The sequence below is a fragment of the Panthera tigris genome, chromosome A3 (genome assembly GCF_018350195.1).
Source record: "Panthera tigris isolate Pti1 chromosome A3, P.tigris_Pti1_mat1.1, whole genome shotgun sequence".
Lineage (NCBI taxonomy): Eukaryota > Metazoa > Chordata > Mammalia > Carnivora > Felidae > Panthera > Panthera tigris.
Window position 1 is genome coordinate 66194865 of NC_056662.1, and position 19325 is coordinate 66214189.

Consider the following 19325-nt stretch of genomic DNA (forward strand, 5'->3'; position numbering starts at 1 on the left):
ACATAAAAAATCCTAAAGACTCCACCAAAAAACTGTTAGAATAAATAAAATCAGTAAATTTACAGGATACCAAAACAACTTACAAAAATCAGTTGAGTTTCCATGTACTAACAATGAACTACCATTTTTTAAAAAAATTTTTTAATGCTTATTTATTTTTTGAGAGAGACAGAGAGAGAGAGAGAGAGAGATGGAGAGCAAGCCGGGGACAGGCAGAAAGAGAGAGAGGGAGAGAGAGAGATATCCCAAGCAGGCTCCATGCTGTCAGCACAGAGCCCTCGAAACAGGGCTCAAATTCACCAACTGTGAGATCATGACCCCAGCCAAAACCAAAAGTTGGATGCTTAAATGATTGAGCCACCCAGGCACCCCTAACAATGAACTATCTGAAAAAGAAATTAAGAAAATAATCTTATTTACAATAGCATCAGAAACAGTAAACACTTAGGAATTAATTTAGCTAGGGAGGTGAAAGATCTATAAACCGAAAACTGTAAGACACTGAAAAAAGAAATTAAAGAAGGCACAAATAAATGCAAAGATATCCTGTGTTCATGGACTGGAAGAATTAATATTGTTAAAATACCTATACTACCCGAAGCAATCTACAGATCCAATGCAATCCCTATCAAAATTCCAACTGCATATTTCATACATATAGAAAAAACAATCCTAATATTGATATGGAATCATCTAAGACTGCCAACAGTCAAAGCAATCTTGATAAATAACAAAGCTGGAGGCATCACACCTCCTGATTTTAAACCATAGCTATAGTAATCAAAATAGTGTTGTACTAGAATAAAAACAGACATATAGACCAATAGAACAGAGTGGAGAGTCCAGAAATAAACCCACTAATATTGAACAAGAGCACCAAGAATACACAGTGGGTAGAGGATAGTCTCTTCAATAAATAGTAATGGGGAAACTGGATATCCACATGCAAAGAATGAAACTAGACCCCTATCTTACACTGCTCACAAAAATTAATTCAAAATGGACTGAATACTTAAATGTAAACCTGAAACCACAGACTTCTAGATGAAAATACAGGGAAAACCTCTTTGACATTGGTTTTAGCAATGATTGTTTTGGATTTTTTTTTTTATAAATTGTTAATATCCAAAATACATAAGGAACTCATACAACTCATGAGTTTTTGTAGCAAAACAAAAACAAATAATCTGATTAAAAATTAGCAAAAGACCTAAATTTTTCTAAAGAAGACATACAAGTGGCTAACATGTACATGAAATGGTGTTCAATGTCATTAATTGTCAGGGAAATGCAAATCAAACTAAAATGAGCTATCACCTCACACCTGTTAGGAAGGCTATTATCAAAAAGATAAGAGATAACAAGTGTTGGTCAGAATGTGGAGAAAAGGAAACCCTTGTGCACTATTGGTAAGAATGTAAAATTATACAGCCATTATAGGAAACAGTATGGAGGTTCCTCAAAAATTAAAAAATAGAACTACCATATGATCTAGTAATCCCATTTCTGGGTATATATCCAAAGGAAACAAAATCATTATCTAGAAGAGATATCTGACTCCCATGTTCACTGCAGCATTATTCACAAATAGCCAAGCCAGGGAAACAACCCAAAAATCCACTGATGGATGAATGGATAATGAATACATATGTGATATAAATTATATATGTGTGTGTGTATAAATGAGCATAATATCTATTTATCTATCTGCCTATTTACCTACCTACCACAGGAATATTATTCAACAATAAAAAAGGAAATCCTGCCATTTGCAACAACATGGATGAAACTGGAGCTCATTATGCTAAGTGAAGTAAGCCAGAGAAAGACAAATACTGTTTCATATCACTTATATGTGGGATCTAAAAGGGTACTCATATAGGGGCACCTGGTGCGCTCAGTTGTTGGAGTGTGTGACTCTTGAACCCTGGGTTTTGAGTTTGAGCCATACATTAGGTGTAAAGATTGCTTTAAAAATAAAATCTTTAAAAAAAAAAAAAAGAAAAGGGTACTCATAGAAACATAGAGTAGAATGGTGGTTGCGAGGGTCTGGGGGTGGGGAAATGGGGAGACGAATGTCAAAGGGTACAAACCTTCAGTTACTGGATGAATAAGTTCTGGGGATATAATGTACAGCACAGTGACTATAGTTAATACTGTATTGTATCCTTGACAACTGCTAAGAGACTAGATCTTATGGGTTCTCACCACACACACACACACACAAAATACTAACTATGTGAAGTGATGGATATGTTAATGAACTTGGTGTGGTAATCATTTCATGAGGCATGCAAATATATGCAATTTTATTTGTCAGTTATACCTCAGTAAAGCCAGGGGAAAATAAATAAATAAATCCATCTGGGTGATCTAAAGATGGAGAAGACCGTGAGACTTGAGTGCGGTTTTAGGGAAGGCAGGACTTCCTCGAGGGGGCCACAGAAGGGCATTTTTTTTTTTTCAACGTTTTTTATTTATTTTTGGGACAGAGAGAGACAGAGCATGAACGGGGGAGGGGCAGAGAGAGAGGGAGACACAGAATCGGAAACAGGCTCCAGGCTCTGAGCCATCAGCCCAGAGCCCGACGCGGGGCTCGAACTCACGGACCGTGAGATCGTGACCTGGCTGAAGTCGGACGCTTAACCGACTGCGCCACCCAGGCGCCCCCACAGAAGGGCATTTTAAGGAGGAATGTTGCAGAAGAGATTGTCTCTCTACCTACTGCCAAACTTACTGCAAACTACCTGGGTGACTCCATTGTCCCTGGATCTTCAGATAATAGCCCGGAAGTGTGTGACATAAGGGAGTGTCAGGAGCTGGTGCACACACAGAGTGGAACAGAGAAGGAGAAGCCAGGGGAAGACTGACCAGACCTTCAGAACTGCCTATGTTGAAGGAGTTGGCAGGGAGGAGTTGTATTAAGAAATCCTGGGAAGAATCATTCCTTGAAATGAACAATCTCTTCCACCCCCTATTATTTTAAAATCAGATTTAAAAGTATAATACTGCCTTTGCTGAAAATGAGGCATCCATATCCTGGCATCACCTGCCACATGGAAGTTCAGCCATTCTATCTCACCCCACAGCTGTCTTTCACATCCTAATACAATTTTGATTGCAGAGGCAGCTTTTTGTGGATACAGTGATAATAACCGTAAATACAGATTTTATGATGAAATTTATACATTGTCCTGATGCACCTGTGCCTTCTTCATTGCTCACTCGACATAATAAACACCAAGGAAACATGTGTTTGTTTGTTTATGACACCATGGAAGCACAGGAATGTATTTTAAGCAGGCAACTTTCTTGGGGGCCACAGCATTTTATTTCTTGATTTTGATGATGGTTGCATGTATATTTCCTTTCTATTTACTTTAAATTGTGCATATATGGTTTATGCTCATTGTTCTTGTGCTCTCTCTCCTTCATGCACATATACACACATACAGAGGAAGAGAAATGAGAAAGAGAACTGAAAAGTTAAGAAAAAAATCTTAAGCAGCTGTTTATTCTTCCATATTCAGCAATCACAAAAGATTTACATAATAAAGTACTCATGGAAAAACTCTTAGCATTAACCTAGAAAGGAATATTGGTTACCCATAGCTTCTATATTTATCCTATTTTATTTGGCATTGGCCATTCTTTGCTATTTGATATAGCTGAGAGAGGGCTGATTTTTTTCCATAAAATCTTAAATAGCTGCCTTACATAAGAGACTGTTTCTCTGTGCATGGCTGAACTTGTTGCAAACTATCTGGGTGGTTACATTATCTTTGGGTCTAATGGAATATATATGTATATATAACTCAAAAAGAATGGATATGTGTGTATGTATGTATGTGTATGCATATGTGCACGCACACACACACATACACACAGACACACACTTTCCTAATTCCAACATATGCTTCTGAGTTCTTCATTTGTAAGATACGGCTCAGAGAATATAGACTATGTGCCCATAAAAAGACCTGACTCTAGCTAATTGTTTCAATTCACATTGATTAGGCACTCAGAAATCTTACAATCTTGGGATCATAAAATAGGGCAGGATCTCAGTGTGGATACTTAATTCAGTTGGGTGGTACCAGCATCATCAATGTCAGAAACCTGGAATAAGTGAAAAAAAATCCATCTCTACTTATTAGGTCCTTGGTGTGACAATATTTTGAAAACCCAGATCTATAAATAGGTGGGACAGAAGGAAACAGATTTTTCACTCCTTTAGAATCCCTACCAGAATAATCATAAGGTGAATGAAGTGAATGGGCTAGCAGGTGCAATATTTTTAAGCACTATTGGTGGAAATTTCACCAAATGTATCTCTGAGAAGTCAAGTCTCTTATGTCATATGAAAGTATCACTGATTCACTGCTCAGACTTGGGTCTGAGAAATAGACAACATAGGACTTTCTCAAAAAGAAGTCTGCCTCATGATAGCAATGATATTGTTCTTAATTATGCCAGTATCTTGTAGTTTTCATCAGCTCCAAAAGAACCCTAAGAACTACAAATGCGTCCCAGTCCCTGAGAGGGGTTCTCCATATCCATTTTTCAAAAATCATTTTCATTAGCTGTTTTCTTGACTTATTTGCATATTTGGCAATTACTGCCTTGCCTTGCAGATACTCTCTGAGAACTTAACCTCAAAAAATATTTGCTAAATGAGCCAACTCTGAGGGCCACTTTTTAAATTTAAATGAACAACGAACTGTCTCATCTACATTTTGCTCTTCATTATCCCAACATTTACCTCTTGAGTTCCCTACAGTATTACTTGCCAGCCCCTCTTTGGGTGCAACGTTTCTCTCTGTTGATATTTTGCTCAATGCAAAACCATCCTATTGAAATTTCCATCAGACATTTCTTTTACCATGGTATGCTTTTCATATTAACATGTCTTCAGAGATAGCATCAAAGCTATAAACACAGCTAAGAACTATCAATGTATCAACCAGATTTTCTCAACCTCAGTCTCCCAATCAGCTGTTCAAGGATGTCTTTTGAACACATTAGAATGGATCCTTTGGCTAATTTCTAAGTTAACAGGGGTGCCTTTCCAGCCTGGCCCCCTCCTTACGATATGGGGATGGGGAGAGGCCGGATCACCAAGTTTGTTTCCTTTTACATGAGCGTCATCTTCTAAGGCTAAAGCTAACCTAGACAGAAGTTTCAAGCAGTTTTAAATCTTGCTTGTGATTTTCACTGAAACGTTCCCAACCTAGAGGAAGTAAATAAGAGAAGATTTAAAATGGAAAATGTAATGTAACCCTCACTTCTCAAGAGGAAACCAGTTAATGATTGCTTAAGTACCTCTCAAGAAAAGGAAGGATGCATTTAACATTATATATATGTATATTTGATTTTATTCATACAAATGGGATTATACTATAATATTTGTCTGTTCCTTGTGTGTTTTCATTTAATAATATATACCTTGGAGATACTTCCATATCAACACATATAGATTTACATCATTATCTTTAATGGTTGCACAATATACCACTGTATGGATGTACCATTATATAATTAGTCCTCTGATTAAATAAAATTATAAACAATGCTACAGTACTGTGTATAACATCTCATTGTACTTTTGTAAGACCATTTGTAAATTCCTGAGAATGGAATCCCTTACTATGTGCATTTAAAACACTGCTAGAAACTGACAAATTACCCTCCAAAATACTTGCAATAATTTGTATTATACAGTGTATGAGAATATGCTTCTGTACCCTCTTTGCCAATAATGGGTATCATCAAACTTAAATTGTTGGTCATCTGACAGGCAAAGAATTGTGTCTAGCTGCTTTTGTTCCTTTGTAATTATTTCATTATTAGTTGAAGCCAAGAATCACTTTATGGTTCTGTGTGTGTGTGTGTGTGTGTGTGTGTGTGTGTGTGTGTGTGTTTAGTAACTGGTATGCCTGTGAATTGCTAGTTCACATCCTTTGTTCATTTTTAAAACAGACTATTTCAATTGGATTATAAGAGAACATGACTCATTTTTACCCTTTGATGCAAGAGTGTTGAAGCCACACAATTACTGACTCATTGGCTACAGACTGGGTCAGAGTCACCATCTTCTCCCTGTCCTGTGCATTGTAGGGAAACTCGGGAACAGACTTTGCTGACTTCAGGTTATTTGGAAGTTCCCATAGCATATTGATTTCAAGCTTATACTTAAAAATTTTCTCATTCGAGTCATTTAATTCATGTTTCTAGTTGAAAACATAAACAGCAGATGTAAAATGGCACTGGACGTACGATATCCTGTAAGATGGAGCTGCAGAATAGCACAATTTTTCTTTTCATTTTTTTGAGAGAGAGAACATGAGCAGGGGAGGGGCAAAGGAGGAGAGAGAGAGAGAGAGACAGAGAGAGAGAGAGAGAGACTCTTAAGCAGGCTCCACGTCCAACTCCAAGCCAATGCGGGGCTCAATCTCATGACCCTGAGATCCTGACCTGAGCCGAAATCAAGAATCAGATGCTCCACCAGATGAGCCACCCAGGTGCCCCTAGCACAATTTTTCTGTAAGAGAATTTTGGCAATGCATCTCCAAAGACTTAGATACATATATACCCTTTCCCCAACAATTCCACTCTATGACTAACAGCAGAAAATGGTTGAATATATTAGGATATGCCATATAGTAGAATACTACTATGCAGCTATTTAAAATGTTGTAGATAGGGGCACCTGGGTGGCTCAGTTGGTTAAACATCTGACTCTTGATATTGCCTCAGGTCATGACCTCTCAGTTTGTTAGATGGAGCCTGCTCAGGATTCTGTCCCCTCTCTCTGCCCCTCCCCCCACTTGTGCATGCTCGCATGTGCACTCGTTCTGTCTCTCTCTCTCTCTCAAAATAAATAAATAAACATTTAAAAAATAAAATAAAATGATGTAGAGAATATATAATGGTGTGGAAAAGATTCAGTCTATTTCTAAGGGGAAAAAACAGATCTGGTTTCTATTTATAGCAAGCTAGGTTATTTGGATAATAAACTTTCCATTGCAGATGACTACTGGAAATGAGGAATAAAATATTAAAAGCAAATAGAGTTTTTAAAGCAATATGCAACTGCTAACAATACAATAAGGAATCATAAGAACCACAAGCCAAGACATAGCAAAAAGCCAGAGAGGCACTGTGGCCTAGTTTTGCCCAGAGGAAGTTTACTAGTCCAGACCAAACTCAGCAGAAGAACCGAGCTGTGTCTGAGGGACTGAGGGAACTTCAGAGTTCTACAAGGATCCAGAGGTCAAAGCCTGGGCCCATCAATGATGGTGATCTAATGGGAGTCCTACCCACAGGACTTAGAGGCCCTAAAAGAGCACTTCGTGAAAGTAAACTCTCCCACATCACCCAATGTTAAGGGTCTGTAGAAAGAGTTGCCATGGTGCTAAGCAGAATTGGAAGAGGGGAAAAAAATTCATCGTTGAGAAAGTATAACCCTGGGGTGGTCCCTTTCACAGATTCCAGTCCAAATTCCCATCATTGGAACGATCCAAGAACATATAAGCAGTGCATTTCAAGTGGCACCATACTGGTAGCTCCCCAAAATATCAGCAGAACCAAAAGCTGAAGGAAAACACTTCCATCTTGGATCTTAGGATCCATGAAAACAAGTTTTGAGGAGCAATGAGCAAATACACATAGTCAAAGAAAATCACACATCAAAGGAAACAAAGAGAGTAAGTCCCAGTCAGAGTTCAGATATTTGGGTAATCATTCATTCATTCCACATTCAACAAATATTAACCATCAGACACTGTTCTAGAGGCAAAGATGTAACAGTGAACAAAACAGATAAATATTCATGTCCTCATGAAGCTTCATTCTCATGGGAAAAAACAGACAATAAAATAATAATAATAAATATAATACATAATAAAATAATAATAAATACAAAGTGCAAGTAAATTATATAGTATATTGGTTGCTATAGGTGCTAAAGAAAAAATAATAAGGCCAGGGTAGGGAAGGTCAGGAATGTCAGGTGGCCAATTAAAAAAAATTTTTTTTTTTTTAATTTTTTTTTTTCCAACTTTTTAAATTTATTTTTGGGACAGAGAGAGACAGAGCATGAACGGGGGAGGGGCAGAGAGAGAGGGAGACACAGAATCGGAAACAGGCTCCAGGCTCCGAGCCTTCAGCCCAGAGCCTGACGCGGGGCTCGAACTCACGGACCGCGAGATCGTGACCTGGCTGAAGTCGGACGCTTAACCGACTGCGCCACCCAGGCGCCCCTAAAAATTTTTTTTAAAGTTTATTTATTTTTGACAGAGAGAGAGAGAGAGACAGAGACAGAGACAGAGACAGAGCATGAGTGGGGGAGGGGAAGAGAAAGAGGGAGACACAGAATCTGAAGCAGGCTTCAGGATCTGAGCTCTCAGCACAGAGCCCAACACAGGGCTCAAACTCACAGACTGCGAGATCATGACCTGAGCCAAAGTTGGACGCTCAACTGACTGAGCCACCCAGGCACCCCATCAGGTGGCCAATTTAAATGGGGCTCATTGAGAAAGTGACACTTGAGGAAAGGCCTGAAGAAGGAGATGAAGTGAGCCATGAAGATAACCTGGAATAAGAGCATTCCAGAAGAAGGAAGATCCAGTGCAAAGATACTGGGGTGGAAGGCCCAGCTCAAGAAGCAGCCAGGAGGCCAGTGGGGCAGGAAGAGAGTGAGAGAGAATATAGTAAGATGAAGCCACTTCACAATAAACCTGTTGACCCTGAGGACAACCACTCAGAGATCACGCCCACTATCACAAAGGTTCTCAATCAGGAAGGAGGTGGATTAGTTTGCTGGTTGGTTGGCTGGTTTTATTACTGCCCCCCTCACCCCCAGGGAACACTTGGAAATGTCTAGAGACAGTTTTGGTTGTTGCAACTGGGAGGGGGAGATCGATAATGGCATCTAACTAGCTAATGGAAACTAATTATCCAGGAATGCTGCTCAACATCCTACAAAGCTCAGAAGAGCCCCCACAACAAGGAATTATCCTGTCCTAAGAAACCCTGAATTAGACACACAAGTGCAGAAATCAAAAAGGCAGTTCAATATATGAATCTGGAGTTTAAGAGAGAAGTCTGGGAAGAAGATATAAATTCGGAAATCTCAAAGCAATGGATGGTGTCCAAAGCCCTGGGACTGAATGAGATCACCAAGGGAGTGAGTGTAGATAGGGAAGATGTGTGAGTGCCAGGGACACTCCAACATGAAGAGGTGAGGGAAGAGGGGCTGAAGAGGTGAGAAGAGAGAACAAGGGTTGAGGAAGAGGAGTTGGGGCATGGAAAGAGGGGAGATGTGAGATAAAGCCACCCACAAGAGTGGCAGAGAACACACACTTAGGGAAGTCCATTCAGTGCCAGGTGAGGTGAAGAATTTGAAATGAGATGAGTCATTCGGCTACATGGATGCAAGTACAAAGTTCCCAGAGGCTTGGATTTAACCAGTGTTAGATCCCTGGCCTTGCCAGACAAATAAGATGAGCCACCATGGCAAGGGAACTGAGGGTGTACACAGGGAGAAACTCTAATGATTAACTTGGAACTGCAGCTTTGCAAAGACAGAAAACATCAGAAAGTCAGAGGCAGTGAAAAGGAGGATCCACGGATTACAGATCGGGAGGATGGAAAAACTGTTGGGTTGGGGTGCTAGGGTGAGCGAGACAGAAGGTTAGGAGAGGGTGATAAAAGTGGGTTGCACACAGTTGAGCTTGGGGAGAGTTGAAATGATGGATCTTGAAAAACTCTAAGGAGTCAGGAGCTGAGGCAGAGGAGAAATCAAGAAACCGAGAAGCCAGATTGTTGGAAGATCATGTACGGGTGTCCTGAAATCATGACAGGAGACAGTGGTGGTGTGAAGGAGCTAAAATCATCCAGAAATGAGGGAAAGGAACCCAGGGGCTAGCAGAGGATGAGCAGTGACCGGGCAAAGGGTAGGTCATCACACTACAGATGGGGAGACACATGGCCCCACTTCTTTACATGTCCTACAATAATAATCTATTATTTCTAAAAATAAACACAAAAAGAATTATTGTAAAAATTGAAGGGCCATCTCAAATACTCTTTGGAAAGAGCCAGACATAGATGAGTATACACACACATATGCATGCACATGTACACACACACACGTACGCACATATATATATGACAAGCATCTTTGATATAGACTCTCCAGTGAATTACATGCTTCAGAATAAAGGTGTTGAAAACTGTAAAAACGTTCTTACAAATAAAAAGCAGCACTAATGGGTATAAAGTGAATATACTATTAAAAATTGTGAAGCTGGAGAATGTCGTTCTGTCTTAATAAATAACAACAATGTATATTCTATTTACCTCAAATTCAAATTATTATTATACTGAGTTCTGGTTTTTTAAAAGCCAGAGTTCTGGTTCATAAAATTATGAATTTTATTGGTGAGTAAACAATGTCACATCTCAATAGCTCTCCCCCTCAGAACATTATCGTATACCTTTCAAACAGAAAATTAGGAAAACATTGAATTCTTCCAGTTTCTATAGTCCTTTGGGGGAGGTGGAGAGAGAGACAGAGGAAAAAGAAACAGGAAGAGCATGTTTCCAGGTTTTATCCCTCCCTCTGGGTAAGCCAAATTCTTTTGGTCTTTTAAAGGTTTAAATGTTGCCTAATATCAACCTTCTATGTTTTCTCCTTTCAGTAGTGGGTCTTGATCTACCCTCAAAAACTCCTAAAAGCAAGAAGAGAGGAAGTAGAAGGGAAGTGAATGGTGGTGGAGAATGAGGAAGAATGGTTTTCTAGTGGAGGTGGCCAGAATGGTTTCATATGTAGCACAGTTACCTGATACCATGCCATAAAAGTCTAAGCATACTTTAGTGTTTGTATTCATCCACTGAAGCAAACAGGATAAGATTTACCCAATGAACACTTACCATTCTGTCCTGGTTCAAAGATATAATTTGCAAAGCAACAAGAAGGGTTTACATATTGGCTATGATATGTGCTCATCCTGCTGAAAATTTCTTGTCCATCTTCATAACCACAGCCCTTGTATTTAATTCAACCTCCAGTTACAATGCATTCCTTCTCAGGTTATCGCAATAATATTCCAAAAAAAGTTGTAGAGATCGATACTATTACTGGCTTCTTTTTTAATTTTTTAAAAATTTTATTTATTTTGAGAGAGAGAGAGTGGGGAGGGGCAGAGAGAGAGGGAGAGAGAGAATCCCAAGCAGGCTCCGGATTCTCAGCACAGAGGCCCACGCAGGGCTCCATCTCACGAACTGTGGGATCATGACCTGAGCCCAAATCAAGAGTCGGACACTTAACCACCCGAGGCATCCAGGTGCCCCTCCCAGAAGCCCCAGGTGGCCTCTTTATAAATGGAGGCCCAAAGTCCCAAGTCCCAAAGGCCGAGTCACAACTCTGCATTTGCCAGTCTGGAACAGGCTTTCAAGAATGCTATGCCCCTCCCTTGAAACACCTACTCTGGATCCACCCATCCAAACCCTGCCCCTCATTCATGGCTGGAGGCACACTGGAAAAAGCACCAAATTTGGGCTCAGAAACCCTCAGTTAAAATTAATGCATCATCTACTTATCAGCTACATGCCTCTGAACAAGTGACTTAGTCTCTATTCACCTCAGTTTTCACATATAAAATGGGGATAACATCTGTTCCACCTATTTCAGAATGTTGGGGAAGAACAACTGAGAGATTACATGTGGAAACTCACAATAAGCTATAAAGAGCCACATAAATGTCATGTATTATTCAAGGTCCAGCTTGGGTCCTACTTAATCCAGGAAGCCTTGCAGCTTTTGAACCCAGCCTACACTGAACTCCCCCTGGCATTTCTTGCCATGCTATTTATCTTAGCACTTGATATATTTGCTCTTGTATTGTTACTCAAATACTCCCCAGTCAGGAACATCTCCCCTGCACAGAACCTAGCACAGGGCTGTAAGCATAGGAGTACTCTGTCTACTACCAATGTTATGAATGAACTGGCGGGGCAGAGAGTAGACTCTGACCTTCTTGGTACCACAGTGCTCATTTCTACAAGAAAGTTTTGAAAAATGTTCGCTATGGGATCCAGGTCTATTCACACTCTCATTAAAGGGTACTACTCACTGGAAAACTTTTCTCGTTAAAAGAAGAGGGTACCCGGCATCAACTGCTTGAGAGAACAGAAGTATGGCCCAATCACAGATAAGATCTCAGAAGCCCCCCAAGTCCCCCAAGTCGGGGGAATCCTGCCAACAATACCCAGAGAGGGAATAACTTGTCCCCATGTATTCTCCTTAGGTGAAGGAGACATCACAGGGAAAAATCTTGCTGGACATACTTGCATATTAGGCAGCCCTCATCTGATTTCTGCAGAAAATAAAGCATCATAAAGTTTTGCAATTTCTCCTGGGGAAGATGCGCTCTAAGTACATAGAATATTTTCCTCAGGGGTTCTGAGTAGCTTTCCCACAAAAAAGTAGCACTTTACCTGATCTTTGTAAACCAGCATGCTGGGGCTTGGCCGTGGTTTGTCTTTAAATGAGTAAGTGGCTCCTTGCTTCTTTAACAAGTCCAAGAAGTCAGGAGGTACATACAGGGGAAGGTCATTTAGTACTGGATCGTTTCTTTGCACAAGAGATGGTTTTTTTCTTCCTTCGTTTTTAAAATTGTAGGTTGCTATCACTGGATTTAATAGGGATTCTTCAATAAAAGTTTTCAAGTGGTAAGTGCCAGGGATAGGCGTATTCTGTGGAAAATTGACATCATTTTTTCAGATCAGTATGTGAATGGGTAACATCCCCTAAAGCATCATTCTTAGAAGGGTCACTCTTAGTATTTAAAAAAAAATTTTTTTTTGTTAACATTTATTTATTTTTGAGAGAGAGAGAGACAGAGAGCATGTGCAGGGGAGGGGCAGAGAGAGAGGGAGACACAGAATCCAGAGCAGGCTCCAGGCTCTGATCTGTCAGCACAGAGCCCAACACAGGGCTTGAACTCACGAACCATGAGATCATGACCTGAGCCAAAATCAGACACTTAACCAACTGAGCCACCAGGCACCCCAGAAGGGTCACTCTTAAGGAGCATTTCTCTGTTTTAAAGTTTAATAAAATTTTATCAAATACAGTAGACACCCTCAACAGAACAATATTTCCAGAGAATCATGATTGTTTCCTTGGTGAGACAATTGCTGAATTATATAGCAAATGGGTCATGGCCATAGTCAAAGTTTTAACTTTTTAAAAAGTAACCTCAGAGATACTAAAACTTGAGATGCAGTTGGACTAGAAGTGTCAGATCTCTCGTGAAACCATTCAGGACAGTTTCTTGACAAAAAAAAAAGTTAGCCTATTTCTGTTTGATAGATAACGACAGGTTTCTTTCTAGCTCTCAAGTGAGAAGCTAAAAAATAAAAACATGAGGCTGAGGATGAATGGGAAGATTATGTGATCTGATGGGTCCCCTAAGAGGTTTGGTACTTTCAAATCCCAACCACAGTGTGGTTGAATGGCCAGACCTGAAAGTTTAGTCACTTTTGTTTTGTAACCGACTTTGCACTTGGTTCCACCCTTAAAATCAATTTCAAGAAGGCTTTGACCTATGGGTCCCTCTGTTATTGAAGGGTATGGATAGAAAATATTTCTACAATACAGAAATGATGTCTCTTGAAAGGGGGAATTTCCTGGTTATTTTTCTTTGATATATTATCACCTTGCTTTCCTACATTGACCATGTTAAGTTCTCATAGGCTCTTTGCCATCTAACTAAGATAAAAACTGAAACCAAAAAACAACAACAACAACCTGAAACCCACACCCCTTTTTAGAATGGAGGCTTTTTCTTGTGTAATCTCACCACCATCATAAACTACATTGACCTCATCTAGATATCCTGTAAAGCACCTAGATTCCCAGTTTACTTTTTACTGCATCCAAAATTTAAATTAAATTTAATTAAATTTGGTTTGTCAGTCATATGCTGATACTAAAATTATAAATATGAGATGAGGTCCACTGTTTTCTAACAATTGTTAGCGACCTAAAGGGTAAGGACTGGTTAAAATATCAATGGGAATAAGAATCACTTGAATAGAAAGAATGAAAATATACATACATACTCGTAATGCTATTCTCCACCATCCTTCTCTTTGAAAAGATGATGTCTTCCGGGTTCGTTTCTATTAACAAACATAAAATGTGCTTAATCATTTGAGAGGTGATCCCTGGAAGTTAAATATATTTTATAAAACATTTGCTTGAAGAAATCAACACCTGTACCAAATTGGTCAGCCTGAATTAAAATGAAAGCTACATAATGATAAATTTTGCCTATAATATTTCCTCAAATTGCTATTTTATGATTTAAAGTGGTTTTAATCATCTAAATTCCCTTGGGAAAAATGAGAGTAATAAATAATCTCATCTTCCAGAGATGTCATAAGGCAAATCAGGTGTTACAAAATGTGGTGTTCTTAGGAAGGAAAGAGTTATGTAGAGCTTAAACTGTATTATTATAATATGCTTATGGTTCAGGTGATTGTGCTGGGAGTTCAAGATAGAAGGGTACAGTCATCAAATTAATCTGATATTGGGATACAAATTCCTGGCTATGTGGCAAATGTTGAAAACTGCCGTTTCCTGGATTTACAAAGACTACCAAACATGTATCATATAAATATGATACAGCCAGTTCTCTCAGCTTGTCCAGCTAGCTGTGACACTAAAGAGGCAGAATGATAGAGAAGCCAGACAGACTTGGGCTTGAACTCCAACTCTGCCACTTACTAGCTAGGAGGACTAGGCACGTTACTTAACCCTTAGCCTTAACTCCCTCTTAGGAGTATATAAATAAGGCATACCAAGGTTGGCACAAGAATAAGGCATTATACATTTAAAGACCTGTACCCACAACCAGTACTCAAAAATAGTAGCTTTTATTTTTAACATCTCACCTGCCAAATTAAAAAACAAATTATTTTTGATATTCCTTAGTTTCCAAGGACGTTCTTGTCTTCCATAGTAAGTATTCTATACCCATTTATTATTATTCCACATTCGTTTCTGCCTCACCATCAACAGAACACAGTTGTTTATTTTTTCCTTTTGTGCTATTTCCACAAGGTATAGTCATTAAAATACTGAATTGTACTTTCATTTATAATGCTTTTGTTATAACGACAAAATGTAAGTTATTTCAAGCAACGATGCATTAGAAATAATAAACAATCTAATCAGTAAACTGATATAAATATAATTCATTCTTTCTATTTAGCAACTTATATTCACTCTACTTATGAGTACCCCTGAGCTAGTTTCAACATACACTGCTGTCTGAATTTCTTCCTACATGTTCCCTTTATAAGATTTCTGTTGAATCTTCTCTGTTGCACATTTAAAGCCACAGAAATCTAACTTTCTCGGGCAGGTCAAGACAGGACTCCCACCTCTACCTAGAACCAGGAAAATAAGCAGGAAGAAGGGAGAAGTAAACATGGTACTTCTTAAGGAAGGTACTCAGCAGACACTGCTTTGTTTTGCCCCAGGCGTGATCTAAACTCCACCCATCTATCACTTCAAATTCATTTAGGGGTGAATCACTTTTACAAAAGATAGGCTAACCATCCCTCGCCCAAATATACTTAGACACTAAACGCAGGTAGTTTCAAGTATTTTATAAATACTAAAATAGGAGGCAGAGGCAAAAACGTGTGCATCAGACTAAGTAAGGAAAAACCAATCCTCTCTAGGCAGAGGGGGAAATTAAGAAAATTAAAGCGGCTGTCCAGCGCAGTTAGTAGTAGGGAAGGAAAGAAAATACAGAAAACAAAGGGCGAATGGAAGGATGAGAGAGAGCAAAGGAAGAGGAAATAGAGCGAAGTAGACCTCAGATAAAGATCAGGAAGACAGGACTACGGGTAGGTATGAGCGAAGGGAAAGATAGGAAGAACTAACAGAGGGGTGCAAAGGCCCAGCATTAGAGAGACATGGGAGTCGGTGCAGAGGACTTCAGCAGGAAATACTAGTGGGTACTGGGGGGCCTGGGGGAGGATTTCTGTACCGAGGTGACCACCGAACTGCCAGGTCCCAGGCCTTCCCTTAGGGTATTGGAGGTGAAGGCCATAACTGGCTGGTGCTTGGCAACCTCCCTGCTCCCTCCGCCGTGGTTGGCGTCCGGTTGCCTGGAGGCGCCTGGGGTCCGCGAGCTCCTGAGCCTGCGCAGGGGACCCACCAGCAAACCGCCAGCTTCGCGTCGCGTGGTGAGACGAGAGGCGGACACACCGAGGCCCCGCCCCAAGCCTCGCGCACAGGAAATCCGTTCAAGGCTGTCACGCACGTGTGCAGTAAGAAAGTCTACAGGGCTCTGAAGGCGTCACGGAGCCCTGGGGTGGGTAGCTGCGCCAAGAAAGGCTTACAAAAGACTGTTTGTGGGAGCTTGAGCATACCTTAATCCCCACCGGCCTTTTCCCAGATTACCCCCACCCCACACCCCCAGGCAGGGAGACGGTATGCTTGGTAGGCATACTCAGCTTTAGAGCGAAAATCAGCCTTAGCACCCACTTTTTAAGGTTGTTTATAAACTCCTCCGGATTGAAATTCTGGGGGTGTCTCTCCTGCCTCGATTTGAGGAGCGAGCACTAGAGACAGTGGACTTCCCTAGCTGTGACACCAAGAACCACCCTTTCTTCTGACAGATTCTTTTCGCTTTCAACCTCTACCTGTAGCTTCTCAACCTATAAACATCCTCATCTTTACAAACTCTCCCCTCAACCTTAATAATTTCATTTGATGGAGAACCTCTGGTGTTCTAAGTACTTCACACATTACTCTAATTCAATCTTCACAACAACCCTGTTTAACAAATACTAACTCCATTTTATGGGTGAGGAAACCGAGGCTTCCTTGGACAGGTTAGCATATATAGTTGACTGGGCATCGCATACAAGTGGCAGCGGCAGAGTTCATATCCGGGTCTTGCTCCAGCACCCCACTGACCACTGTACCAGAAAGTTTCTCCTTAACTTTCACAGATTTCAAGAGTAGGCTTTCACTTCCCATACTTTCCTAAAACCATCTTAATCTGACACGTGTACACATCTATTAAAACTGGATTTGCTCAACTAGCCAGTGACCCAATTACCAAATCCAATGGGGGATTTTTCAACTATCAAACTTGACCTCCACTTGCCATTGCTGTATTGATTACTCCACTACCTCATTCTTGAATCCCTCTCCTCCCAGGACTATCAGGATCTGACCACTCTCCGCATCTGCTGTGATTTATCGTCTATAAAGGTGATTAAATAAATCGGTACCTGCCCACACCAGGTTGTTGTGGAGACTAATCTGAGCAAAATGTTCAGAACCATGTCTAGCATAATGCATTCAGTAAATACAGACTATCATTATCATTGCCTTTGGGACAAAAGCAAAATTCACAATCCAGCTTCATCTCCTTTCCCTCATTAAAACGTCACGCTCAGATACATACTTGGAAATCCCAAATATGCCATCTTCACGCTGTCTCCCCTTATGCTATTTATTCCTTTTTGACAACTTGACAAACCTCAAGAGTCAACTCCTCCTGGAAGTCCTCCTTAGCCTAATCCCTTATACCCCAAAGCATCATGTGCCTATCTTCACTGGAGAATTCATTCTGACAAATAGTTGCTCCCCTAATTTTTAAACATGTCCCAAACACAGGTTTTTGTCTGAATTCTGAGTCTTCTGAACACAGGAGGGATTAAAATACTTGAATATATATGGTTGACCAGTTTCCCTGCCTATTAAATAAAACCAGAGGATGGACTAGCACAGTGCTTTTCCAATAATAATGTGCATGCAAAACGTTTGGGGATCTTCTGAAAATATTCAGATTCTGAGGCAGGGCCTAAGATTCTATAGGTGAGTTTTTGTGAGAGACTAGTAGACTCCATCTCTCAAAATACTGAGATTCTATGGGGCGCCTGGGTGGCTCAGTTAGTTAAGCGTCTGATCTCAATCTTGCAGTTCATGGGCTCGCGCCCCACATTGGGCTCTCTGCTGCCAGTGCAGAGCCTGCTTGGGATCCCGTCTCCCTCCTTCCCCGCCCCTCCCCCACTCACGCACGCGCTCGCACACACACATACTCTCTCTCTCGAAAATAAACAGGCACTCTCTCTCAAAAATAAACATTACCAAAAATACTGGGATTCTAAATTCAACAGAGCCTTAAAAAAAAGAAAAAAAACTAAAAGCAAGGGGGGGTGGGGGTGGGGGTGGTGGTGGTGGTGGTGGGGGGGGACAACCAGGCATCAAGTTTGAAATCAAGAACTGAAATTATAAGGCCAAAAGGCTAATAACCAGAGTTTTCACAAATGTTAAGAGATTAAATCAAGTCTATCACTGTTCCTCATTTCACTTTCTTATTTTGGCTGAGCCTGTAAAACTGGCTCAGCAGACTAGGGACTGGTACTCTAGAGACTAAAGGAATATGATGAAAGGTACAGAGAAGTCTAGAAACCCATACAAGGTGTGAAATAGAAAAGAACATCTAGATGAGAAAATAGTTTTGCATATCTCAAAAATAGAAACAGCATAGGTCAATGACTTCCAGGACTTCACCAGTAAGACAGATTAAGTATGTAGGATAAACAAAATGTCCTCTTAAGAAAACATAGTCTTGTACAGTATCACTGAGAAAATTTTAAGATTTATTTTCAAGTTATCATAACAGCAGTTTTAAAAGGGAGGATGCATTTGAGAATTCAAGAATACACTAAGTAGAGGTCAACAGTGCCTGTTAGGCATCAGATCTTTAATAAAAATTTTGTAAAATACGTCCTGAAGTATGGATCACTTTTATTAACTGCAGTAGTGATTTATGTTAGAATTATCTGAGAGCATGGGGCGCCTGGGTGGCTCAGTTGGTTGGGCGTCCAACTTCGGCTCAGGTCATGATCTCACGGTTTATGAGTTAGAGCCCCACATCAGGCTCTATGCGGACAGCTCAGAGCCTGGAGCCTGCTTCCGGTTCTTTGTCTCCCCATTCTGTGCCCCTCCCCTGTTCATGCTCGGTCTCTATCGTTCAATCATGAATAAATGTTCAAAAAAAAAATTATCTGAGAGCAAACATGTTACAGATAGTACTAGGGTAAGAATTATCAATTACCATAATCCTGCGATACTAAAAGAGGCAATATGGTTAAGATTTGAACATAGGACTAAAGCGTTCAAAAATAGTCCTGAGTTCCATAAGATTGTTGTAGGAAGTGGAATGGAGATTTGCATCCAGCTCAGTACGTGCCAAACATGACCCACTAAATTATATAAAACT

The 19325-nt window shown here is 40.3% G+C and overlaps 1 protein-coding gene across 1 annotated transcript in view; it reads right to left on the reverse strand.

Annotated features, from left to right (window-relative positions):
- Positions 1-16272, reverse strand: part of STPG4 (sperm-tail PG-rich repeat containing 4) — a 45989-nt gene extending 29717 nt beyond the window's left edge. Inside the window, exons 1-3 of the mRNA XM_007084709.3 lie at positions 16071-16272; positions 14131-14190; positions 12502-12759 (exon numbers count right to left, since the gene is read on the reverse strand). Of these exons, the coding sequence (XP_007084771.2) occupies positions 12502-12759; positions 14131-14190; positions 16071-16133 (381 nt within the window). The 5' untranslated portion in view covers positions 16134-16272. The remainder of the gene's footprint in view (positions 1-12501; positions 12760-14130; positions 14191-16070) is intronic.
- Between the last annotated feature and the right edge of the window lie 3053 nt (positions 16273-19325).